At 45.1% G+C, this 26,319-nt stretch overlaps 1 protein-coding gene across 3 annotated transcripts in view; it reads left to right on the forward strand.

Moving 5' to 3' along the window:
• The window catches only part of Rnf125 (ring finger protein 125), a 90,039-nt gene that overhangs the window by 51,986 nt on the left and 11,734 nt on the right, over positions 1-26,319 (forward strand). For 2 of the 3 annotated variants that reach the window (XM_076554788.1, XM_076554786.1), the window contains exon 3: positions 23,935-24,088. In XM_076554788.1, coding sequence (XP_076410903.1) covers positions 24,047-24,088 — 42 coding nt within the window. In that variant the 5' untranslated portion in view covers positions 23,935-24,046. Of the gene's footprint in view, positions 1-8,895; positions 9,461-23,934; positions 24,089-26,319 lie in introns of those variants that run through there. The other variant, XM_042263671.2, reaches the window with a different exon arrangement.

The following is a 26,319-nucleotide window of genomic DNA, read 5'->3' on the forward strand; positions in this document are numbered from 1 at the left end:
AAAGTTCACACATTTCTGAGATACTGTGTCATATTTTAATATTCATGTATATATTGTGTACAAGGCAAATACTTTTGTTTTTTCTTGTTGGGTTTGGGGTTTTGTTTTTGGTCTTTTGAGACAGGGTCTCACTATGTAGTGGAACTTGCTATATAGACCAGGCTGGCCTCAAACTAAAAAAGATCCCTCCCATTTCTGCCCCTCAAGTGCTAGTACTGGAATTAAGGTGTGTGCCACTATGCCCGGTTTATTTTTGTTCTTTTGAGAGAAAAGGTCTCGATGCATAGCTCAAGCTTGCCTCAAATTTACAATGTGGCTTGGGCCAACCTCAAACTTCTGATCCCCCTGCCTCAGCCTCCGAAGCTTTTGGCTTATTGGCATGTGCCCTCTTCAGACCTTTGCCATTTCTTTGTGTAGTGTTGCTTTAATTCAGTAGAATGGTCTTTGATGAGGCTCGATATAAAAATGAAACAGTGTATCTCGTTTGACAGCTCGCATCATTGTGTCTATGGTCACCGGTTTGCTCACTGCAGCAGCACTGGTATTTCCAAAGCTTCAGGCTCACATAACAGAAGGGCAGCCAGTTTTACATTAGGGTCAAGAGAAGAAAACAGGCTAATGCAATGCATTCAAGCTAGACGCAGACTAAAAAGCAATTATGGCATATTTTGATCCTGCTGAGTCTAATTACCTAATGCTTTGAAGAATTTATGGATAAATGTAAGTTAGTTCTCTTCATATGACCTTTTATATACTCACATTGTTGTTTTAATGAGTTTTTTATTGCCAGTGATGATGTGTTATCTTGATGTTTTGCACTGAAGGAGGAAAATGCATATATTTTTGAGAGGAGGCATTTCACATAGCCAAGTCTGCCCTGGAGCTCACTGCATAGCCCAAGATGACCTCCAATTTCTGGTCTTCCTGCCTTTGCCTCCTGAGTGCTGCCACACCTGGTTTAATGGTTTTCTTTAATGTCCTCAAATTAAGGTCAAAGTCTGGCGCCTGCTGATCTATGATGTCTCTTCCTACAGCATCTGCTGCCAGCTGTAAGGGGGCCGAGGATGACCCTCCTCAGCTTCCAGGATGCTAAGGCTGGCAAGTTCAGGTGTGAGCTCATCGTGGTATCTAGAGATGTAGCCTAGCCCAGGAGTCCGTGGTCTATAATCACTAAGTGGACCACACCTCCCCACTGCCTCCATGCTGCCCCACTTTCCTCTTATGTAGAAGCAAATGACCAAGTGCTAACGGGACAGAAAACAGCCAAATGCAAAGAGTGTTCTGCCGTTTTTCCTTTTTCTTTAAAACAAACAAAAAACCTTTCTTTTTCTAGTTTTCTTCCACACCTGAGCACAATACAAACTGTGTTTCATATGATACAAGTAATTTGAAATTTGAGGTGATTTAAAAAGTGGCAAGGTGGCTGTGGTGGCACACACCAGCAATCCCAGCACTCAGAAACAGGAGGAGCAGGAGTTCAAGGCCACCCTCAGCTACAAGAAATCTATTCCCAACTCTTCTGCCCGTCCCATCCTTGCTACTGAGTTGTCATTGTCTCAAGGAAAGAGCTAGGAAAAAGCTGTGTTTTTACAAACAGTTCTTAGCTCTGTCCTTCCCAGGGGTTCCTAAAATCCATCTATCATTTTCTCTTGCCAGCTTTAGATCATTAACCTGTAACTGCTACCATAGTTTCCATGCATCTATTTCTCAACTGCCTTATGTTTCTAATTATGGGGGCGCAGACTATAAATGAATTGTCCCACATCTGTTTATACACTTCAGTTTTCCATTTGTGAAATGGGATAATAAAATTCATAAATGCTTTTTCTGGAGGTACTTTCATTACTCTGACTTTTTGTGGTGTGGGAACAACACTATGTGGATGATCCCTCTCCCAAGGCTCTGCTGTGAGATCTTAAGGCTGTGCCTTAAAGACCTAAAGTTTTTCCCTGTACTTTGTATCATCTCAGGGATTTACGAATGCAGACTTTAAACTTTAATACTGTCTTACTTAGGGTTTCTATTGCTGTGATGAAACACCATGACCAAAAAGCAAGTTGGGGAGGAAAGGGTTTATTTGACTTACACTTCCATATTGCTGTTCATTATTGAAGAAAGTCAGGACAGGAACTCAAGCAGGGCAGGATCCTGGACACAGGAGCTGATGCAAAGGCTAACCACAAATTCATGATCCTTTTGCCTTGCTGGCATCACAGATGGTTGCCACTACACTTAGCACTGGTTTGTATTTTTATTGTTGCCTGCCAGTTCTTTAGGTGTAGATTATAGACAGAGTTGAATACAGAGTGATAAGGCCTGAGAGTGGGCAATGGCCAAAGGGACCCTGATCTTTCCAGCCTTCTAACAGGAGACAGATTGATCTACACTTGTAGGATGTACCAACAAAAAGATAGCTTCACTTACCCAGGTGAAAGATATGATTTACCTAAGTTACATATAATACTAGCACAAGATACAATCACAGCACACACACACACACACACACACACACACACACACACACATACACACCACTGGTGGTAGAGGTCAGAGTCAGTTCTCTCCTCCCACCACGCGGGTCCTGGAGATTAAACGCGGGTTGTCAGGCGTGGCGGCAAGCCCCTTTACCTGCGAAGCCACCTTACCCACCCGACATTCACATTTTTTTGAAGTGAAAGCACTGACACTCTTTTGTGATAAAGGACAACAAGATACATAGTAGACAAATATCAAGTAGGAAAGTGTTTATATAGGGGTGGGGGAGTTCGGGGAAAATCCTGAAAGTTCTTATTTGTAGTGAATCGTGGACTAATTTATAGTGTTGCCTCAGTGTCTATGAAGTTGCTGTTTAGTTTGTTATTTATCATTTTACCTTTTGTGATCCTGCTTCCCCAAATATGGTTTCCTTTTTTTTGGGTTTTTGAGACAGGGTTTCTCTGTGTAGCTTTGGTGCCTGTTCTGGATCTTGCTCTGTAGCCCAGGCTGGCCTCGAACTCACAGAGATCCACCTGGCTCTGCCTCCGAGTGCTGGGATTAAAGATGAGCACCACCACACCCAGCTACGCCTTATTATTTCCAAGTATTGGCCCGTTTACAAGAGAGGCCAAACACTGTCCCTGAGCAGTACTGGATCAGGTGCTTTCTCAACACGGTAAGCCGCTTAATGGAGGAAGGATTGACCTGGGCTCAGGACTTGAGTCCCTCGTGGTGGAGAAGGCATGGCATGGTGGTTACAGGTCACTAGGAACATGTAGTAAATTTCCTCACACAGTGGCAAACGGGGCAGCAGAGAACAAGACAGCACGCAGGGCCAAGATAACCCCTTAAACACCCACCGGGCAGCCAGGACTCACGTCTTAAAGGTTCCTCTGCCCCTCAAAGCTGTATTACCAGTTAAGTGTTCAAACACAGGAGCCCACAGGGGACATTTATTCAAACCAAAATATACTGTTTTTTTGTATGTGTTTGTGGTGCTGTTTACTTCTTGGGAAATGGGAGAACTGGGTCAGAAGCTCCTTTGAACCTTTCCATTCTATACCTGTTGTGAGTTCATGTGTATTGAAGTAGATCACCCTGAAAATGAAAGGAATTCAGGCCCAGGAGTTACCCAGGAAGAGCCTCTCACTGACACCCACATGATCTTCCCTGAGTCATTACTCAAGTCAAGCAGCGTGCTTTGAGGCTATGTTGTGCTGGGACTACCTACAGTAGATGGAGGATTAATTGGTCAGAATGTCATGGAGATACCTGCTGACCACACACGATCTGAAACCTAGCAACTAAAGACAGTAAGACTGGCTGGCAGAAAAACAAAGGGCAGCACTCAAGTCGGAAAAACCAGCCATCACAAATCAAGGCAGAGAATCCAGGTCCTTGACTGATTTATCTGGATGAGCACATGAGTCCTGCGGTGGAATGGCATTTGTGATGATGTCCTTCTCGCTTTGAGAAGCGAGCAATGGGGCCAGCAAGATAGTTAAGTGGGAAAGGAGCTTGTGGCAATCTGAGTGGGAAGAGAGCACCAATTCCCTTACATTGTGTTCTGACCTCTACGTGCACACCATGGCATTTGGACACCTCTCCCTCAACAAAGAAATGTTTTTAAAAAAAAAAAAAAAATTTTAAAGTAAGTGAAAATTCAGCACTCAGGAGGCAGAGCCAGGCGGATCTCTGTGAATTCGAGGCCAGCCTGGTCTACAGAGCAAGTTCCAGGACAGGCACCAAAACTACACAGAGAAACCCTGTCTCAAAAAAAAAGTAAGTGGCCGGGCGGTGGTGGCGCACGCCTTTAATCCCAGCACTCAGGAGGCAGAGCCAGGTGGATCTCTGTGAGTTCGAGGCCAGCCTGGGCTACCAAGTGAGTTCCAGGAAAGGCGCAAAGCTACACAGAGAAACCCTGTCTCGAAAAACCAAAAAAAAAAAAAAAAAGTAAGTAAAATTAATATTATAATAATAATAATAATAAAGCAGCTCTGAAGACAGCTGAATACAGAGCATATGCCTAGCATGTGTAAGGCCCTGGTTTCCATCCCTAAGTACTGCCTTCTACAAAAGAAACAATTTTTCATTTTATCATTGTGAAGGTGCTACACACTATTCAAGATCACATCTCAGATGTTTCTGCAGAGTGCTATAAGTCATTGTTATGCCCATAGGATTATAGGTGAGAATTTATGAAGTGATCCATGTAAGCATGGAGATACCCATGTTTCAGGGCCAGAGTGTCTGACCAGCAAGACACCACCCAGTAGTGAGGAGGCTCAAACTCTGCCAAAATAAAAGCAAGTGGCTCTCCTGCCGCCTGGCAGGTTTGCTGTTGCCACAATGACGTACAGAGCAGGCTGCCGTAGAAACCACTGAACTGCTTCTCCAGGAATGGCCCACTGAGCCCTGTGTGCGGCCGCTGGGGACTGTCTAATGTGTAAGGTGTTTGTCTGGTTGGTTGTCTGGTTTGGTTTCCATTTTGATGAGCTATTGTTTGCTTTCCCTTTCTGAGCAAAGGTCTTTCTGTATACCCCGAGCTGGCCTCATGGCACTCTCAGCCACCCTCCTGAGTTCGCTTCCTGAGGGCACCACCTCAGCCAGCTAACGTGTGGCTTTCATAACTCACCCAGACACTGAAGTCTGGTATCTTGGCATCGAGCCATTTCAACAGGCTTCTCAGGTGAGTCTGACGCAAGACAACTTGGGGACAGGATGACGCGACAGAACTGCCGATGTGGCCATGTCACTGACTTGCTCAAGCTCTGAACTGGGTCTGTAAAGCCACAGAAGCCACCTGAAAATACAGCCAAGGCCGCTTTGGTGTTCACACCGCCTCGCCTCCAGTCTCCCCTCCCTCTGCTGAGTGCTGTGTGCTGGAAACCCAAGCATCAGGGAACTGAATGAAGCTTCCAGAGCCGGAGCCTGGGGCTTCCTGGCCCCTTGTCTGTGCTCACCACGGCTCCGTCATCCCCATCTGTCCGGAACACTTGGATTTTCCTTCCATTTGAAACTGGAATGTCTTCCCTCCTCCTCTTCCTCCTCCTCCTCCTAGCAGAGTCTCACTATATAGTCCTGGTTGTCCTGGAACTCCCCATGTAGACAGGCCTCAACTCACAGAGGATGTCCTATCTCCGCCCCCTGAGTGCCGAGATTCAAGACGTGCTTCATCATGACTAGCTATGGAATGCTGTTTTCTGTTTTTGTTTTTGTTTTTTCTGCCTTTTTTATTTTCTACTTTTATTTTTGAGACAGGGTCTCTCTACATAGCCCTGGTTGTTCTGGAACTTGGTATGTAGACAAGGCTGTGCTCAAACTCACAGAAATCTACCTGCCTATGCCTCCAAAGTGCTGGGGTTAAAGGCCTTCACCACCATGCTGGTATTTGTAACTTTTTAAGATAGGCCTAGGTGTGTCAAGCAGGCAGGCCTCAAATCTGCTACATAGCTGCGGAAGACTTTTGAATTTCTGATCCTCCTGCCTCCACCTCCCCAGAGCTGGGATTACAGATGGGCACAGCCACACTCAGTTTCTGCTGTGCTGGATATGAAACCCAGTTTTCTGTATGCTGGGAAAGCACTCTACCAACTGAGAGCTACATCTCTAACTCCAGAAAGTTCGTTCTTGCTCTCTCCTTCCTTACACACTCTGGGTGAAGTCAGCATCCTCATTCCTTTCATAGATTCTGATCACTGATGATATACTTTATTATAGAAGTTTTCTTTTCTTTTTGGGGGGAGGGTTTTTTGAGACAGGGTTTCTCTGTGTAGCCCTGGCTGTCCTGTAACTCTCTCTTCGGACCAGGCTGGCCTCGAACTCACAGAGATTTGCCTCCCAAGTGCTGGAATTAAAGGTGTGCACCACCACCGCCCAGCTAAAGATATTATTTTCTTAAGAGCATATCTATCAGAATAAAAGCCTTGAGGACAGGAAAGAGGTGTCAGTTTTGGTGTAAACCACGGACTAACTGAATAGATTATGCAAGAGAAAAAGGAAGTGTTGGTAAAATGCTGCAAGCTGTAAAGGCAGGAGATGAAGAGGAAGTGCATCATCCTCTAAGAGGTAGGTGCTGGGAACGCTGTGACTCCATGAAAAGGGAGGGCCATGAGGTTGAAAAGGCCACAGTGAGAGGTAGCACTCCAGAGTCACTGTGTGTCATGGAAACACACATAAACATACACTGCATTGCCTTCACCACCGAGGTCCACAGTAGTCAGTCAGAAGAGTCTCTTAAACTCAGAGATGAAGAAAAGAATCCACCTAAAGAGGAGGACAGTGAGGGTGAAGAGGCGCTCGGCGGCCAGAACCAGTAGCGGTCCACTCCTTGGTCTGTCCTGGTTTCCTTCTTGTTGCTATGATAAAACATTCCACCTAAAAGCAAATTATTAGGCTTCACCTCCAGGTCACGGCCCATTATCGAGGGAGTTTGTGGAAGGAACTCAAGGCAGGAGGCTGAAGCAGAGACCATGGAGGACCGTTGTTTTCTGGCTCACTCCCAGGCTCATGTTTAGGTAGCTTTCTTATATAGCTCAGGACCACCTGGAGAGAGGTGCTGCCTGCAGTGGGCTATGCTCTCCTTCATCGACAAACAACCAAGACAACTTCTCATTGTCATACACAAGCCCAGAGAGCAACCTGATAAAGACAATTCCCCAGTTACTTTCTAGGCGGGGTCAAGTTCGCAGTTAATGCTAACTAACTAACTAGAACATCCCTTATCCTGCCTCTGATGACTAGTGATCTATTTGACACCAAGTAGGCTCCCTCATTAAATGCCTGCAGAATGAGTTAAGTCAGAGACAGAACATGTGTTTAACTCCACCTGGTAGGCGTCACTGTCCATTCCATCCATTTACTTCTAACAAAAACTCTACCTGCAAAAATTGCCTATCACTGGTGTAATAGTGACTTGACTGTTCTGGGATTAACCAACTGATTTCTGATTGGATTTTAGGTCTGGTCAAAAGGAGAGAATACATACTTGATACTGTAAACCTATTCATTAGCTTATGGCTAGGCCAGGCATGTTGGTGTGCTGTGGAATATTCCTTTACACTGTGTGAATATATGTCACAGGGATTGGTTTAATAAAGACGCTGACTGGCCAATAGCTGAACAGAATAAGTTTAGGGAGGAGAGCCAGACAAGGAGAATTCAGGGAGGAAGAAGGACAGAGCCTGGAGTTGCCAGCCAGATGCAGAGGGAGCAGGAGATAAATATGCCATGTTAATAAAGGTACTGCCACATGGTAGAGTGTAAATAAGGAATATGGATTAACTTAAAATGTAAAAGCTAATTAGTAATAAGCCTGAGCTATTGACCAAGCATTTATAATTAATATAAGCCTCAGTGTGCTTGAAAGTGGCTGCAGGACAGGAAAACTCTGCCTACATTGGTGCTTGTCTTTAATTCCAGCATTCAGGACGAAGAGGGAGGCAGATCTCTGAGAATTCAAGGCCAGTTTGGCCTACATAGTAAGTTCCAGGCCAGCCAGGGCTGCATTGTAAGGCCCATTTTCAAAAACAACAACAATCAAAACCAAAAACTAAGCAAAAAGGGAGCTGAGTTACAGCTTAATGATTAATTGTTTGCCTGAGAGACAAGGCCCAGCATCATAAAATTAAACAACATAAAATAAAATTAAAAGTGTCAGCTGGCCATGCTGGTACATGCCTTTAATTCCAGCAGAAGCAGATGCAAGCATTCTCTGAGTTTGAGGCTAGCCTGGCCTAAAAAGCAAGTTCCAGGACATCCAGAGCTATACAAAGAGACCCTGTCTTGAAAAGAGGAAAAAAAAATTTAAAAGTCTCAAAAACGAACATCAAAGGGTAAAGACTAGGAGAAACTGGGTGAAGACCGGGAGATTGTAATACATTACGGATTTTGTAATATTATGTGTAGTCCACAGAGTAGTGTGTATTTGTCCATACGATTGCATTATATCTATAGCTGTCTCCAACCTATTTTTCCCCTCCTATCTCAGCTTCTCAAGTACTGTTATTACAGGCGTGCCCTACCATATGCAGGTGTGAGTTTTATTTTATTCCTCACTTTATCATTTACATCAGTACTGGGGAGCAAACCCAGACCTCATACAGGCTAGGCAAGCACACCACCACTGAACTACATCTAAAATGGTGGTGTTTTCTTGAGGTGGTCTCATTCCACAGCCCTGAATGGTAGTCCAGGCTGCCCTGAAACTTTGGATAATCCTCCTAAGTTCTGAAAATGAAGGCATAAGCCATGATATCTGGCTTATTTGCCTACTTTTGAAACACAGCCGTGTTCAAATGCAGCCCAGGCTGGCCTCGAACTCGCAGCAATCCTTCTGCCTGACTGCTGGCATCGTATTTGTACACCACCAAGTGGGGCTCTGAATCAGGAAACTTTCCAGTGCCCCGGGCTATCTATCTCTCCCTGATTGAAGTATTGAGTCAATCACCGAAATGGTCATAGGTCGGCTCTGAGGCTTATTAAGATACCAACTTGGAGGCCAGATAGACTCATCCGGCCTCCAGTGGGTGTTCTCAAACTGCACTTTGCAGAACTCTGAGTGCGGTCGCCGGGTGGAATGCTCAGGTTTCACTCTCCGGGGACCTCGAGCTTCTGCAGCCTGGTAGCTCGCGGAAGAACGTTTGCAAGCGGCAGCCGCGCGCTCTGCCTGCGCTCCACCGAGAGGCCCCGCGACGCGGCTGGCCGAGTCAGGAGGCGGCGATCCCGGCTGGGCCGGGACTTCCTTCCTCCGGGGAGGGACAACAGAACCCCCCCGCAGCCCGCACCGAGCTCCTGGCAGCCAGCAGAGCTAGCGCGCAGCGATGGGCTCCCTGCTGAGCAGCGACAGCTCCAAGTCCGCTCCCGCCTCCGCCTCCCCGCGGCCCCTGGAGCGCAGCGGGGACCCGGAGCTTCCCATCACCTCCTTCGACTGCTCGGTGTGCCTGGAGGTGCTACATCAGCCGGTTCGGACCCGCTGTGGCCACGTGTGAGTGTCCGGGAGCTCGGGTGGCGCGACCACCCAGCGGGGAAGGACGCCGGGGAAGCGGGGGGCACAAAGTGGGTGGGAGTAGAGCAGCGACTATTGGGGAACCCGATGCAGGGCTGGTTGGGGGACGCTTACACAGGACTGAGAGCCGGGGCTCGTGGGGCGGTATGGCAGGGGGTTCCCACCATGCACAGTAGCCCAGCTGATTCTGACTGATCTGGGTGTGTCTCTCACTCTCCTGAGAACCTGGGTGGGTTTTGTTTTCCTGGATCTGTGCACATGTTCCAGAACCTCCGGAGGCTTAATCTCTTGTGCTGTAGAGGATCTGCACAAACTCTTTCAATTCTCACCCCACATCCCTTTCCCAACACACACAGACGTGTATTGCCAAAGGCTTTCTGAGGTCGCTTGGACGTTTGCTCCATGCCACTGAATTAATTCACCCATTTAAAACTCAGATGCAAAGTGACTGGAGGTTGTGTGCTTGCTACCTGGCATAGACACCAGCCTCTCCCAGAACCGAAAGTTTAGACAGTTTTCCTCAAAATCTCGTATCGTGTAGTGAAAACTCACTACCGTTGCAAAGCAGTGGTAGTTTCTACGGCTTTAAAAATGAAGCCCCGATCGTAATGGGTATGCTCTTAGGGGATGTTTGAATAAGCAGAGAGGCCTTCCATGTGTGAATTTGTGTTAGCCGTTTGTTCCGGCAGTTTTGTTTTGTTTTGTTTTTTTCTTGGTTACATGGGTCTGAGTTGTGTGATTGCATGTATAGGTCGAAAGCAAAGCCCACTCTATGAAACTAACTAAAGCAAGATAAAGCAAAAGAACACAAACACTGTACGCTGGTGCCGACTTTCCGCTTATCAACCAAGCCAAACCAAACCCTGTATATTAAAAATGCATATGCACGACTGTGGTTTTTAACGGCACTTGAGTAAGGCTTGACAAATAGGGAGAGCCGAGAAGCCCTGGTGCCCATTGTGAACCAGAGAGGAGAATGTGCCGCCCACACAGTGTTTAAATCAAGAGTGCTCTTGGCTCCACTTTGTGGTTTATTCTCAGGACCTGTTTTTTTTGGTTTTGGTTTTTGTTTTGTTTCTTTTTTCAGCTTTGTACTTTAAACTCAAGGCTTACGTTTTTAACGTCTTTTCCAGTTAGTGATGTTGTTTCCTAGCTCTAGACATAGCTCTTTGACAAGCCATCTAAAGGCCAGGTAGACAGTGTGAGAGCCAAGGTTCTGTTGTGTAATGTCATGGAATATGTTGATTAGGTCCGAACGATAGCCTAAAGAGAACGACATTTTTTATTTATTTATTTATTTATTTATTTATTTATTTATTTATTTATTTATTTTTTGGTTTTTCGAGACAGGGTTTCTCTGTGTAGCTTTGCGCCTTTCCTGGGACTCACTTGGTAGTCCAGGCTGGCCTCGAACTCACAGAAATCCGCCTGCCTCTGCCTCCCGAGTGCTGGGATTAAAGACTTGCACCACCACTGCCCGGCGAGAACGGCATTTTTAAAGACCTATTTGTTTTCCCTTGGGGGGCTCAGGGGTGAGTTTGGGTCTCACGTAGAGTAGTCTAGCTCACAAAGAAGCTGAGGATGTGAGGATGACCTTGAAAAGTTTTGTTTTGAGAGTCTCACTGTGTAGCCCTGGCTGGCCTTGATATCACTATGTAGATCAGGCCCACCTGTAACTCAGAGATCTGCCTGCCTCTACCTCCTGGGTTCTAGGACTAAAGGTGCTACCACACTCACCCAAACTTGGCCTTGAACCTCCTGTCTCCACTTGGGGACTGCTGGGATCACTGACCTGCATGCACTGCATGTCCAGTTTATATCAGGTTGAGGATCCTTGCATGGTAAGAAAGCTCCCTACCAACTCCCCATTTTCCACTTTGTGAGCCTGTGTGGAATTGAGGGACTTGTAAATCACTAAGCAAGTTCTGTGTCCTGAGATAGATCCCCAGGATTTGAGGTTAACCTTTATTAACATTAAAGCTTTGCAGTTGAACCAAAGATGAACAATAAGTCTTGAAACTTCCTCTACAGCTCTGAAGGGGCAGCCTTGCCTCTGTAATCATATGACTCCAGATTGTTTTCAGGGGCTGGACTTTGAACACAGTAATTTATTTGTTTCTGCCAAAGGATAATATAAACTCACAAAATGTTACATTTACTTTTGTTTAATCTTTTTTTCTTTGTTAAAGTGAATAGGAAATTGGTCACTGGAAAAATAGTCATAAAATATCATAACAAGGGCTGGACAAATTGTCTTCCCTCCCTTAACTGTTCTTTGTTTGGACAAATCTATGTCCATTGTTCTGCCTGTGGGCAGAATTTCCATGTTCTTCCTTTTGGCCAACTTGGGCCCCTTCCACTTTATAAATGTTAACCAGAGTCCTTTCTGCACTGGAGACTGTTGTTAACACCAATTGTACATTCTAACTAAATTACTCTTTCGTGCCGAACTTAAGTTGGAAAATGAGAAAATTGCAAGCGAAGCTCTTTGTTTTCAGTATCCCATATTGGGATTAGATTTCAAACAGGGCTATTTTTTGTTGATTTTAGTTTATAAATCTATGGCAAATCAAGCATGCACAGTGACAACAATTCTCTGGACGAATGTAGAAATGATCCTTTACAAACACAATTGTGGCACTGTGGCAGCTGAGCATGACTGAAAGTGGGTTTGAAATCAGCACAGCCATGAGCCATCTTGTGACCAAGTGTTTGAATCTCAGAAACTCGGTCTCTTCCTTTAAAAATGGTGAGAAATGAAATGTTGTGAACATTTGAAATGCAGAGAAGCCTCTGCATTTCAGGCTGAGAGCTGGAAATGGGGAGTGTAGTGGTAGAAAGTTTGCATAGCACAAGCCAAGCCCTGGACTGGATTGCCAATGCCCCACACAAAAGGCTCAGATCGTGACTTCTGTTTGCTCCAGTCATTTTATACTCCAAACGTCCATAAATAGGTATTATCATCGTCATCTTGACTTTGACACAGAGTCCCAGGTATTTATCCCAGCTGGCCCTGAACACACTATGCAGTCAAGGATAACTGTCCATTTTTAGTCGTTAAATTTCTTTCATTTTTCTTTTCTTTCTTTCTTTCTTTCTTTCTTTCTTTCTTTCTTTCTTTCTTTCTTTCTTTCTTTCTTTCTTTCTTTCTTCCTTCCTTCCTTCCTTCCTTCCTTCTTTCCTTCCTTCCTTTCTTTCTTTTTTTTAGACAAGGTCTGACTTTGTAGAGCTAGCTGGCCTTGAACTCAGAGATCTTCCTGCCTTTGCCTCCTAAATGCTGTGATTAAAGGCTTGTGCCACCATGACTAGCAAGCCCTGCTTCTTTCTTCTTCCTAGCTGAGATTACAGATATACTACGCATAGGGTGCTGTGTATCAAACTCAGGGCCTGTGTCTGCTGGCAGGCCGGGCAGGCACTCTACCAAATGAACTCTATCCCAGGCCTGTTTGGTTGTTTGTTTAATGGAATGTATGGGTTTTCAGTGAATTCACTTGAGCGAGGTGATGCTTGCTTCCCAGGACGTGGGGGAGTGGAGAGAAGAGGACAGCTTTCAGGAGTTGCCTCTCCTTCCACCTCTTATGTCTTGGAGATCTCCCTCTAGTAGTCAGGTAGGGTGGTAGGGTGGTAGGTGCCTTTACCCCTTAAGTCGTCTTGCTAGTCTCTTGTTTACTTGAGGCAGGGTCTCATGTTCCTCAAGCTGGCATTAAACTCACTTTAGAAGCAAGGGTGACCTTGAACTCCTGATCTTCATGCCTCCATCTCTGCTTCTACTTTGTGGGTTCTGGGGATCAAACTAGCAAATGCCTTTATCCTCAGAGCCATCTTGATGACTCCAGTGTTTTGTACTTTGGACAGTTTTCTACAATTTAGGACTCAGTCTCTCTCTCTTCCTGAGACAAGAGCTCATTCTGTATCCCAGGCTGGCCTGGAACTCACTGTGTAGACCAAGGCTTTTCTTGAACTCACAGAGATCCACTTCCCTCTTCCTTCCAAGCGCTGGGATTAAAGGTGTGCACCACCATGCCTGATATCCAGTGTTTTATGTTTTGGATTGATTATTCATATCACAAAAATAATTTTAAAAGTAAATGAGGAGAAAAGGACTTCATACATTTGCTTCAGTGTTGTCAGAGAACTAGGGAAAGAGAGAGTTGCTAAAAAGGAATCTGAGCCGGGCGTTGGTGGCGCACGCCTTTAATCCCAGCACTCGGGAGGCAGAGCCAGGCGGATCTCTGTGAGTTCAAGGCCAGCCTGGGCTACCAAGTGAGCTCCAGGAAAGGCGCAAAGCTACACAGAGAAACCCTGTCTCGAAAAACCAAAAAAAAAAAAAAAAAAAAAAAAAAAAAAAAAAAGTCAAAGTAAAAGAAAAAAAAAAAAAAAAAAAAAGCCGGGCGTGGTGGCGCACGCCTTTAATCCCAGCACTTGGGAGGCAGAGGCAGGCGGATCTCTGTGAGTTCGAGGCCAGCCTGGGCTACCAAGTGAGCTCCAGGAAAGGCGCAAAGCTACACAAGAGAAACCCTGTCATGAAAAAACCAAAAAAAAAAAAAAAAAAAAAAAAAAAAAAGGAATCTGATTTGCAGTTAAAGAGAAAAATCAAAGGTCTAGGCATGTTGTTCATTGGTAAAGCCCTTACCTAACATGTGCAAGGACTAGGTTCAGTGTCCAGCGTTAGAAAAATAAACTGCTCTGAGTGTTATAGACATGCCTGCTGAAGTGGGGAGCTATTTTGCTGTTACTATGATAAAACACCATGACCAAGGCAACCTATAAAAGAAGGAATTTATTTGGGCATACTGTTCCATGATGGCAGAGTGGAGGCTTGGCAGCTGGAAACTGAGAGCTTACATCTTGGAACCCAAGCAGGAAGCAGAGAGAATGAACTCAGAATGGACAGAGTCCTTAAATTCTCAAAGTCTGCCTCAGGTGATAAGCTTCCTCCAACAAGGCTGCAATCCCCAAGCCTTCCCAAACACTGCCACCAGCTAGGGACCAAATATTCAAATACCCAGAACTATGGAGGGCATCTCCTCCGAACCACCACAGGGTATCTTGCAGAGGCAGAGTTCTTACCTAGTATGCACAAGGTTTGAGATTTGATCCCTGAGTATCACACACTCAAATAAAAACAGCCAAATAATTAGTTTTCCAACTGGACATGGTAGACAAAGGAGAGAAATGTTAGAGACAATTCCTAGGATTTAATAAACTCATGAAAGGGCTTTGTATTACTCAGGATTCTCCAGGGTAACAGAATGTACAGATGAATCTGTGTATAGAAAGGGGATTTATTAGAATGACTACAGGCTGTAGTTCAGGTAATCCAGCAATGGCTGGCTGTGAATGGAAAGTCCAGGGATCCAGTAGTTGTTCAGTCCACGAGGCTAGATGTCTCAACTGGTCTTCAATATATGCTAAAATCCTGAAGAAGTAGGCTGTAATGCCCGGGAATGGACATGCTATTGAGGGAAGGACAAACAGACAGAGCAAAAGCTTTGGTCTCCCATGGCCTCAGCAGAAGGTGTGGCCCAGATTAAAGGTGTGTTTTCCTGCCTCAAGATCCGGATCAAAGGCTTTTGTCCTCCTACCTGGACCTGGATTAGAAGTGGATCTACGTACTTCAAATTAAGAAAAAAAAAAATCCCTCATAGATGTGCCCTCCATTTTTGGATTTTGGGTAATTCTAGATGCTGACTACCAAGTTGACAACCAAGAATAGCCACTACAAGCCTACTGAACATTTAGCAATCTGGTAAAGAGAATTTAAAATGCAGTTGCCTATAGCTGGTTCTGGTGGGGGCATACCCGTAACCACAGAGTTTGAAATGTAGCATCCTGAAGACTGCCACAGTGTAAATCCAGCCTGAACATCAAGTGTTAGCCAGCTAGGACGGCATAAGGAGACACGGTCTCCAGAATCACAAAATACCAAAAACAAACAAGCAAACACAAATATCTCAGAGAGTCTGTGGAGTACGTTTGGGGAAGTGGGTGAAAGCTAAAGGGGTTACCCAAAAGGTCTAGAGCAGGGTTCTCAACCCGTAGGTTTCGACCCCTTTGAAGGCCAGGCGCCCCTTTCACAGGGTTTGCCTATGACCATCAGAAAATGCAGATATTTGCATTAGGGTTCATAACACTAGCAAAACCACAGTTGTGAAGTAGCAATGAAAATGATTTTATGGGTGGGGTCACCACAACATGAGGAATTAATTGTATTAAAGGGCCTTGGCCTTAGGAAGATTGAGAGCTACTTGCCTAGAGGTCGGGAATGAAACTGGGGTGTGGTATAGGATGGGAAGAGCTGTATCTCCCTCTCACTCAGTGGAGACAACTGCTTAAAGTCATAGATGTGCATGCTTTTCCTAGAAGGAAATGCTGCTAAGGCTATTTCCTTATCACTTTGAGGAAAGTGGATGAAAATGTTCCATTTGTGATTAAGTAGAATGAATAAAGCCTCTCCAAAGTGGTGGCTCTCTGGAGTAAGGAGACCCTGGCGGTTTTCTGTTTGTTTTGTTCTGAGATGGTTCTTGCTATGTAGCCCATCCTGGCCTAGAACTTGAGATCCTCTTACCCCAGCCTCCTAAATGCTAGGGTTATAGGCACGCTCTATTCACCAGACTCTGATGAGGTTTCACTTCCCCTTGACTAAGGATTGAACTCAGGCCCTTGAGTTCAAGAGGTGAGCAGTCTAGCACTGAGCTACACCCCCAAACACAGTGCTTCCATTCTTAGAGAGGAACAACTCCAAGACTTCTTTCTTACAGTGAAACCATCTCACCCGATTGTGTATTACAGATGTTTGTTATCTGCTTATGTATCATCAGTTAGTGAGAGCTCTCTAGAGAAACCATCCCGATGACCTGTGTCCCTGTGTGCTTGTTATTTTCAGCCTCTGGGGGAGAACTGAGCTTGGTGAAGACAGTAGACAGAAGTTTTATGGCTTTTCCTCCTGAGGTGTGACTAGACATCTATTCACTCCAGATAGGACACCAGTGATAGACCACTGGTTTATTTCAAGTACAGCTTGGTAAAACAATGAGTTCATTTTGGGTTTCTTTTACAGGATCATAGGTGACTCAGGCTTTGTTTCCACACACCCTTTCCCAGTGTGGACAATGAACCTGAAGAGCTGTGTCCCTGGAGCTCCTTGATCAACCTTAGGTCCCTCCACTCAAGAGTGGCCTCTCCACTAGAAATTGTTCATGGTTTATTTTTAGGGGTGGGGGGGGTGTATTTGTGGGTATGTGCACACCAGTGTGGGGGCCAGAAGAGGGCGCCCCGTCCCCTAGGCCTGGGACAACCATGTCTGCACCACTGACATGATGTCGGGGCAGGACCCTGTCCTCCAGAAGAGCAGGAAGTGCTCCTAACCACTAAGTTAACTCTCTAGCCCTAGAGCGTTTCCTTGTTTCTGTGACAAAATGCCCGAGAAGCAACTTAGGAAGGGTTTGTTTGGGTTTTATATTTTAAATTTATTACTCATTTCTCAAAAAATAATTTTAAAAGTAGAATAGGAGAAAAGGACTTCTTATATCTGCTTTAATATTGTCAGAGAACTAAGAAAAGAGGGAATTACTACATAGAAACTGTAAACTGAACTAAAGAGGAAGCTGCTTTACAATTTACAAAGAGAAAAGGGAATCAAAGGTGTGGGGATGCTGTTCATTGGTAAAGCACTTGTCTCACATGTGCAAAGCCCAGGTTCACGGCCAAGCCCCAGAAAAATAGACATGCCTGCTGAAGAGGGCTGGGGATACATGTCAGTTACTCTGGTGACCCTGACCAAGGCAACCTGTAAAAGACAGAATTTATTTGGGCATACAGAAGATATGGTGGTCAGAGTATGAGGCAGCCGATCCTATTTTGTCTGCAGTCAGGAAGCAGAGGGAGATGAATTATGAAGCAGCTGGCTTTATCCTTTCCCACTTTTACTCGATCCAAGGCCCCAGCCCATGGGAGAGTGCCACCCAGATTCTGGCTGGATCTTCTTTAGCTAAGCTTCTCTGACTCTTCCTCAGAACATCCAGAAGTGTGTCTCCTGCATGCTTTCAAATCCAGTTGAACTGATGATGGTGAAGATGAGCCATCACAGTCTCTTCTGACTTCATTTGCATCCTGAGTTTTATGAGCTTTTCTCTCCTCTCTAGGAGGGCATGCCGGAATTGCTGGTGTGTGCCACCATGCTAAGCTGAACATGAACACTGATAACAAAGGCTAATTCTGTACAGCCTTGTTCTTGGGGGACGGTAGAAGGGTAAGGAAGTTATTTTGGCTACAGCTAAGTAAATGAAGGGCCAGTTAGGCTTTTTTCTTAGATTGGTTTTTGTTTCGTTTTGTTTTCTTGGCCAAACCATTGATTGTCATTCAACATTAGGGTGTGGTAGATAGTCTCTAATTTCCTGGAAATCCTCACCTGCCTCATACATACTTTCAGACTTCATCATCATCAGAAAGGAAGCAACAAGTTCAGGGCCATGAAACTCAGATGGGTGGGGGCGGGGATATACGTACTCAGGTTTATGAGATGGTACTGGGGATCGAACCCAGAGCTCTGTGCATGCTGTGCAAGTACTGTACCAACTGAGTCACATCCCCAGCTCCAGTGATCTGTGCTTTCTCTCTAGTGATTTTAGTGTAAAACTGATGACTAGCCGGGCGGTGGTGGCTCACGCCTTTAATCCTAGCACTCGGGAGGCAGAGGCAGGCGGATCTCTGTGAGTTCGAGGCCAGCCTGGTCTACAGAGCGAGATCCAGGAAAGGCACAAAGCTACACAGAGAAACCCTGTCTCGAAAAACCAAAAAAAAAAAAAAAAAAAAAAACCAAAAAACTGATGACTAGACACGAACCCTCCGTGCCCCAGAAGAACACCCCAATGTCCTTTGTGAGTGTGTTAGAATGTGATGTGTGAAGCCATTTGTGCCACAAGAATCGGGAAATTCTTGAGCATCATTGTTGTAGTGGAACACTCCTTTTAAAAGCACAGTGTCACCACTCTGTGAAGGTTTGGAGATGAAATGTTGGCTATTGGTTGGATTAATAAATATAAGTGACTCCAAAACAAAACAGTTTGTACAGTTTGGTGTTCTTTTATAGCATCAGTCACCTGACCGTGTGTGTGTGTGTGTGTGTGTGTGTGTGTGTGTGTGTGTGTGTGTGTGTTCATATTAGACATGATAGGGTTGCTTTTCTTGCTGTGCTGGGGACTGAACTCGGTTTCTCATTCCTACTAGGCAAGTACTATACACACACATACTGTACTATGAAGCTGTACTTGGGCCTGACCAGTAGGATTCCTTGTTGAAGGGGACTGTTTGTTAGTTTGTTTTTGTGGTGTGTGTGTGTGTGTGTGTGTGTGTGTGTGTGTGTGTGTGTGTGTGTGTGTGTGTGTGTTTGCCCCGTAGTGGAATATTAGCCCGTGACTATTATCTTTGGATAGCGGCTCCCTTCATTCTGTCTCCATTTCCATACTTACTTTGCCAGCTCATGTCTTTTTTTTTTTTAAGGTTATTTTAGGTTCTCACTCTAACCCAGGCTGACCTGGAACACACTATACAGCCCTGCCCAGCCTTCAACTTAAAGCAATCCTCCTGCCTCAGCCTCCCAACTGGTGGGATTACAGGTGTGAGCCATTAAACTAGCCATCTCAAGGTTTGAATTCGTCTTTTTATCAGCACACCCATCATGAAACTTTGTGTTGGGTCTCTCAGTTAGAAGGTGAGGGCTGCCACATGCTGCCAACAGCCTCTTCCAGAACTCTCCCCTCCAGGACCCTCTCCTCCACCCCAGAAAGTCCCCAGCGCTTCTCTTTCCTGTTTCAATTCATTTAGAGTTCACTTTTGCCCTGAGACTGGGACATGAGTCTCTCCTGGGTCCTTAGCTGTGTTTTCCTGTTTCCTTCCAGCACTCTGCCGGCCTCTTTATTACGGGGGATTTGGCTAATTACTTAATTTAGAGAAATAGACTGGGGTTCGTAAAATAACAAATAGGAGTGATGTAATTAAGTTTCCAGCTGGTTTCAGAGTTGGCGGAGCCATTATGGAGTTCCTTATTGATTTTCTCCTGCTGTGCTACAAGGGAGGCCAGGCGGGGTGCTAGAGCAAAGGGCCACCCACACTCCTTGGAGAGGGCCTCAGCCCCAGCACTTCTGGGAGATGGCACTGGAGTGGCACCAGGCTAGTAAGACAAGGCTCACAGCTGAGCCAGGAGACTGGACTTGAGTGTGAAATCTGATTTCAAAGCCCTGGGAGTGAATCCAGAAGGTTTCCTTTTGTTGGTTGTTTTTTCATTTAAAAGTTACATTTATTAATTTTATGTGGGGTGCGTGTGCCGCGTTGCCCACGTGGAGGTCAGAAGACAACGGGTGGCAGACGCTTTTTACTACTGGGTATTTCACCAACCTCATTCAGAGGTTTTGAAAACAAGGAGGCGGATTGGTTTTTGTTGTTGCTGTTTGAGATGTAGGGTCTCACTATGTAGCCTTGGCTGGCCTGTAGACAAGGCTGGTCTTGAATTCCGAGAGCTTCCTAGCCTCCACCTCCTGGGTACTGGGATTAAAGGAGTGTCCCACCACGCTGGGCTAGAGCAAGATTTTCAAAATGGTGTGCCATTTACATCCACGTCCAGCTTTTCCCTTTCAACTGCATACTCTCTTTGTATTGATCCTTCCTTTTGTGATTTCTCACTTCACAGCCTCCTGATGGGACGGGGTAGACAATCAAATCCCTCCTCTCCTAGTGTCCATTCCTCTCCCCTGGGGTCCTCATGGTAGAAAGAGTCCCACTCTTTTCGAGACAGGAGCTCAGATAGAGTCCAGGCTGGTCAACTGTTTCTGTCAGTGGGGTTGGTCTTGAACTGTGGCCCCTCCTGCTCTCACTTCCAAATGCTGGGTTTATAGGCATATACCACAGCACTCGGGGCTTTGTGCACAAGCACGCCCTCAACTGAGCTACAGGCACCACAGTGCGATTTCTTCGTGGGAACTTTGGGAATTCCCAGAAAAGTCTAGTGGGCAGTTCCTCCTGATTGTTATGTCAACTTTCTGAGCATGCTCTGAGCAACTGCTGTTGTGCCTGGGTTGTGTAGGAGGGAGCCTGTGTTCCAAGTGGCCCTGGGATCTTTCTCACAGTGTTACTGTAACTGGCCTGTCATCACAGAGACGTTTTTGTTTTGCTTCTCAGCTTTACTGAGGTGAAACAGTGTGACTCATACAGTGTATGGTGGTTGATGAATTGCAGCAATTGTTCACAGCCTGTAGCAACACCACATGGAGAGAGATCTGGAACAATTGGTTCCCTTCCGCTGAGGCATCCCTTCCTGTCCTTTGTGGTCAGTCTCTCCCCCTGTGGCTAGCCCCATCAGCCCCATCTGCTCTGGCATCAACTTTGGGATCATGCAGCTGGCAGCTTTTCACTTGCAGAAGGGGCGTGGTTTTATGTGGCCTGTCTCTTCCCTTTGCCACTGTCTGTTGCCACTTGCTGGTGTAAGGCACCGGTATGTCTTGGCTTTTTGAGTCAGGGTCTCGTATACCAAACTCGCTGATGAGGCTAAGATGACCCTGAACTCCTCCACCCTCAACCTCTGGATTTCCGGGATTACTGGTGTGTACAACCATGTCCAGTTTATACAGTGGTGGGGATGGGACCTGGGGTGCATACAAGCAAGGCGAGCGCTCTGCCAACTGAGCTCTACGCCTAGTCCAGTCTTGTTTTGTTTTTAAGATTTATTTATTTGTTATGTGTACAGTGTTCTGCCTGCATGCCAGAAGAGGGAACTGGATCTCATTATAGGTGTTTATGAGCCACCATGTGGTTGCTGGGAATTGAACTCAGGACCTCTGGAAGAATAGCCAGTGTTCTTAACCCCTGAGCCATCTCTCCAGCCCCAGTCTTGGTTTTTAGAGACAGGATCTCGTGTGGCTCAAGCTAGTCTTGAACTTGCTGAGGATCATATTATACTTGTAATCCTTTTTTGACTTCCTAAGTGTCATGTTTACAGGTTTGTTCTCCCACACCCAGTTTAAGGCACCAAAGTGTCTCAAATAAATTTGCTATAAACTTGAAAGTATATGAAGTGGTTGATTCTTTTGTAGGGCCTAGAATGACCTATGAAATATTAAAATTCCTGCTTAATTCTCTCTACCTCTCTGTTACTCTCAGCTTTTGCCCTGGTTTCCTGTTTTGAGAGAGGGCTTATGGGCTGAAGGTGTATTCTTGAAGAATATGTATTGCAAGTGGTTCAAACGTTCAACTAAAAACAATACATGTTTTCATGGTACTCTGGACTGGCACCTAGGCTGGCCTTGAACTTGTGTGATCTTCCTCTTGAGTTTAGGCTGGTCCTGTGTCTACTCATCTCCCTCTGCACAGCTCAGCTTATGCCCTGGGATTCCTAGTTGCCCTCCTGAACCTCAGCAAAGTGGTCTGAGGCTGGTGTAGTTTTTTTTTTTTTTTGTTGTTGTTGTTTGTTTGTTTTTTATGGTGGTGCATGCTTTTAATTCTAGTACTCAGGATGCAGAGGCAGGTAGATCTCTGTGAGTTTGAGGAGCTGGTGTAGTTTTTTGTTTTGTTTCCATTAGAAAAGTATCCCCAGTTCTCCAGGTTCCTTTGGAGTCACACCACTGTTTTTTTCTGTTTTGGTTTTGGAAAGGGTCTTGTATTGTAGCTCAGGCTATCCTAGAACTCTCACATGTAGCCCAGATTGACTAAAATCCTCCTGCCTCTGTTTCCCAAGCACTGGGATTATAGTGGTGTATTATCGTGCAGATTTAAATTATTTTCTTCTAATATGACAAAGGATATACCCCTGTTTTTATTTTATTCCTTATCTCCCTTTTGTTTTTTTGTTTTGTTTTGAGGCTAGACTAGACTCAAATTAGCTATTAAACTATAAATGACCATGAATTTACAATTTTCCTGCCTCCATCTCCCAAGTGCTGAAATTATGTAGCTGTGTGCCACCAATCCCAACTTAAAACCTGAGGTCTTTTTAAACTGAGTATTTCTGCAGTCTCATCTCTGACTTCAATAGAGTGAGGGGTTATCTGTTGGTATATAAGTCATGTGAGCAGATAATTCAGGTTGGAGCCATTGATGTTGTATTTGGAATGTTATTTTTTTTTTTTTAGTTGAACAATTGTAGTTAGGCAATGGTGTCATACCCCTTTAATCCCAGCACTCAGGAGGCAGAGGCAGGCAGATCTCTGTGAGTTCGCGGCCAGCCTGGTCTACAGAGTTCCAGGACAGCCAGGGCTACAACAGTGAAACCCTGTCTTGGGGGGGAGGAGAACACATTTGAATCATTTGTAATGAATACTCTTACAAGGATATACTTCCAAGGTTGTGTATAATGGTCCATGCTTTTAATATTATCACTTAGGAGGTAGAATCAGGCAGATGTTATGACTTTGAGGCCAGCCTCATCTACATAGTACATTCCAGGCCAACCAAGACTGCACAGTTGTCTTTCTCAAAACAAACAGACAAACAAAACAAGAATATATTTTCAGCCAGGCTAAGTGATGGCTTCCTGTAATCCCAGGTAGAGATTATAGGAGGTAGAGATGGTAGTGGGAAAACTGAGGTTCCTTTTTCAGATTCTTAGTCTCATTCATAAAAGAAATTAGACATGAGGAGAAAGTCATGCCTTTTGAGTTAGGGTCCAACATGTTTGGCAAGCAGCCACATGGCAGGAGCAGAGACTGAGAAAACCCAGAGTATGGATGAAAGCATGCCCAGAGTTTGGAAGGAAGAAAGAGAAAAAGTTACATTTTTCTGGATAATTCAGAAAAGTGGTGTCTCCATAAGAGACTACTTCCAGGGTGGGGTTTCTGAGAAGAAAAAGTACCTTATTAAGGGGATAATTATTCCTCTCTTCTTCTTCTTCTTCTTCTTCTTCTTCTTCTTCTTCTTCTTCTTCTTCTTCTTCTTCTTCTTCTTCTTCTTCTTCTTCTTCTTCTTCTTCTTCTTCTTCTTCTTCTTACCGTGGCTTGAGGAAAGCAGCCTGTCTGAGGTGACTGATAGACCCAACTGGATTGACTGTTTTAGAACTCCACGCAGAGCCATGAGTAGAATGGAGATTCTGGTCTTTTTACCTGGGAGCAGTTGGATGGACCTTTATAGGTCCTACCTTCTTTGTTGAGACAGGGTCTCATGGTGTGACTCTGGCTGGCCTGGAACCTACGGTGTAGACCAGGCTGACCTTGAACTCACAGATCTGCCTGTCTCTGCTTCCTGAGTGCTAGGGTTAAAATCATGGACTACCGTGCCTAGCTATTTTATTTTTAAATACATGTATGTGTATTTTAAATTACATGTATGTGTCTATATGTGGGTATGAGTGCAGGTGTCCTGGGAGGCCAGAAGACTTGAGTGCTGGGAGTGGAACTCATGCCCTCTGGAAGAGCAGTATGAACTCAAGTGCTGAGCCATGTCTCCTGATTATTCTCTGTTTTGAGTAGGTTCTGCCGATCCTGTATTGCGACCAGTATAAAGAATAATAAATGGACATGTCCATACTGCCGGGCATACCTTCCTTCAGAGGGAGTTCCAGCAACTGACATAGCCAAAAGAATGAAATCAGAATACCAGAACTGTACTGAGTGTGGGACTCTGGTGAGTAACACAACCAATGTTCATGATTCTTCCAGTGAAATCATCATTCCACCTGCTCCATCTCTCCAGCTCCCCGATGTTGGGAACAGGGTCTCATTCCATAGCCCAAGATGGATTTAAACTTGCTATCCTCCTACCTCTGCTTTGGAAGTATCAAGATTACATGCATGCCCACCACATCAGCTCCTTCAGTATGCATGTATGTATATGAATATATATACATACATTCATATACACTATTAAGTATATGAATATATATACATACATGCATACTGAAGTGGACCTAAGGCTTCCTGCATGCTGGGTGACTGTTGTGCCACCGGCCCATATCCCCAGCCCTCAGTTTTACTTATGATTTTGAGACAGAGTCATTAAGTTACCTATGCTAGCTGTGAACTGACTCTGTATCCCTAAAGTAGCTTGCATTACATGCTTGCCCCACCAGCCTTTTAAACATTCTTTTTGAAACTTGGAACTTTGGTGGTTTTCTTACCACCATCCAGAGCTGAAAATTAAGAATTTTTAACTTGGATGGAATTTAAAGAAACATATGAGAATTCATGCCTTTAATCTCAGCACACTGGAGGCTGAAGCAAGAGGATCTGCTGCATGCTCAAGGCTAGCCTGGTCTAGCAAGTTCCAGTCCAGCTAGGACTGTATAACAATACACTGTGTCAGAACAACAACAACAAAAACCCAAAACAAAAAGTCAATCTCCGCCAGGCGGTGGTGGCGCATGCCTTTAATCCCAGCACTCAGGAGGCAGAGGCAGGTGGATCTCTGTGAATTGGAGGCCAACTTGGTCTTCAGGGTGAGTTCCAGGATAACCAAGGGTACATAAAGAAACCCTGTCTGGGGAAAAAAAAAAAAAAGTCTGGAGAGATGTCTCAGAGGCTAAGAGCACTGGCTGCTCTTCCAGAGGTCCTGAGTTTAATTCCCATCAACCACATGGTGGCTCACAACCATCTGTAATGAGATCTGGTGCCCTCTTCTGGCAAGCAGGCATATATGCAGGCAGAACACTGTACATAATAAATAAATAAATCTTAAAAAAAAAAAAATCAATCCTCAGCAGTGGAAGAACATGTTTACTCTCTCTCCTTGCCTCAGAGCCTGGGAACCATCTGAACTCGTTCCCCTGGCCCTTAAGGAATGACTCTGAGTGAGGTAGCAGGAAGATGCTTCTCAGCTCCCCAGAGTGATTGGTTTGACTACCTGCACCCCTTAAGTTCTCAGGGCCCTTGTCTCCTGTAGGCTCCTTTCCTGTTACCATCTTTTCCTAGAGAGCTGTATGCTCACACTCCATGTGTCAGCCACTGCCAGGGCCCTGGAGGCAAGAACACTCGGGGAGCTTGGCACCTCCTCTAATATGGTACCCAACACTAATCCACTAAGGCCTTGGTGCATTTAAAGACATTTGTAAGTGTAAGGCTCAATAATCTATCACGGCCACCTGACCAGAATTTATACATATCCTTTGGGGACAAGCACCCTGAGATCCAACATTAATTCTCTCACTTACTGTTTCTGATTTGACACACATTGTTTATTTTTATTAATTTATTTATTTTGTGTGTATGTGTGGGCACACATGGACCACCTTACCGTGGTTGTCTATCCAAAACAACAGCATTCTCTCAGGTCCTGGGTGGAGTCCCCACCTGGTTGTCATCAGATTCTCTGGTATCTGACCAGTGCCAGGATTTGGGTTAATGTTTGAGGAACTCTGTGTGATGCCCTTGCTTTCTAGGCTGTTCTTCTGTCCAGGAATGCTGCCTGTTCCTGTACAAGTTTCAGCTTTGCATACTTCTCTGTCCAGGCCAGCTCTCCTCTCCATGCAGCCTGGCCTCAGTATTTTGAGTTCCTCTCAAAACAAATTCTTCGCTGCCTGTATGCACTGATTTTTTCCTCTATCTGATTATCTGCAACATTAGAACAGGCAAGAGGCTCATTGTCTACCTTCTCTTCGATGGTGCCTTACATAGTTTTGTGTGTATGTCTAGATTATAAATTTAACAATCTATTTATTTGTCAATGTACAATCCCCAGGTTGATGATTTTTCTAAGGAAAGCTTATCTTTCTTGAACAAAGAATATGAATTTTTTTTAGACAGTCTTAGCCTAGTCTAGCCTGAAACTTATGATCCTCCTACTTCAAATCTTCCTCCCAAATCCTGAGGATTATGTGTATACCACACCTATGTATCGCTAATTTTTTCCCTCCCTCCCTT

This window comes from Peromyscus maniculatus, chromosome 19 (genome assembly GCF_049852395.1).
Source record: "Peromyscus maniculatus bairdii isolate BWxNUB_F1_BW_parent chromosome 19, HU_Pman_BW_mat_3.1, whole genome shotgun sequence".
NCBI classification, from domain to species: domain Eukaryota; kingdom Metazoa; phylum Chordata; class Mammalia; order Rodentia; family Cricetidae; genus Peromyscus; species Peromyscus maniculatus.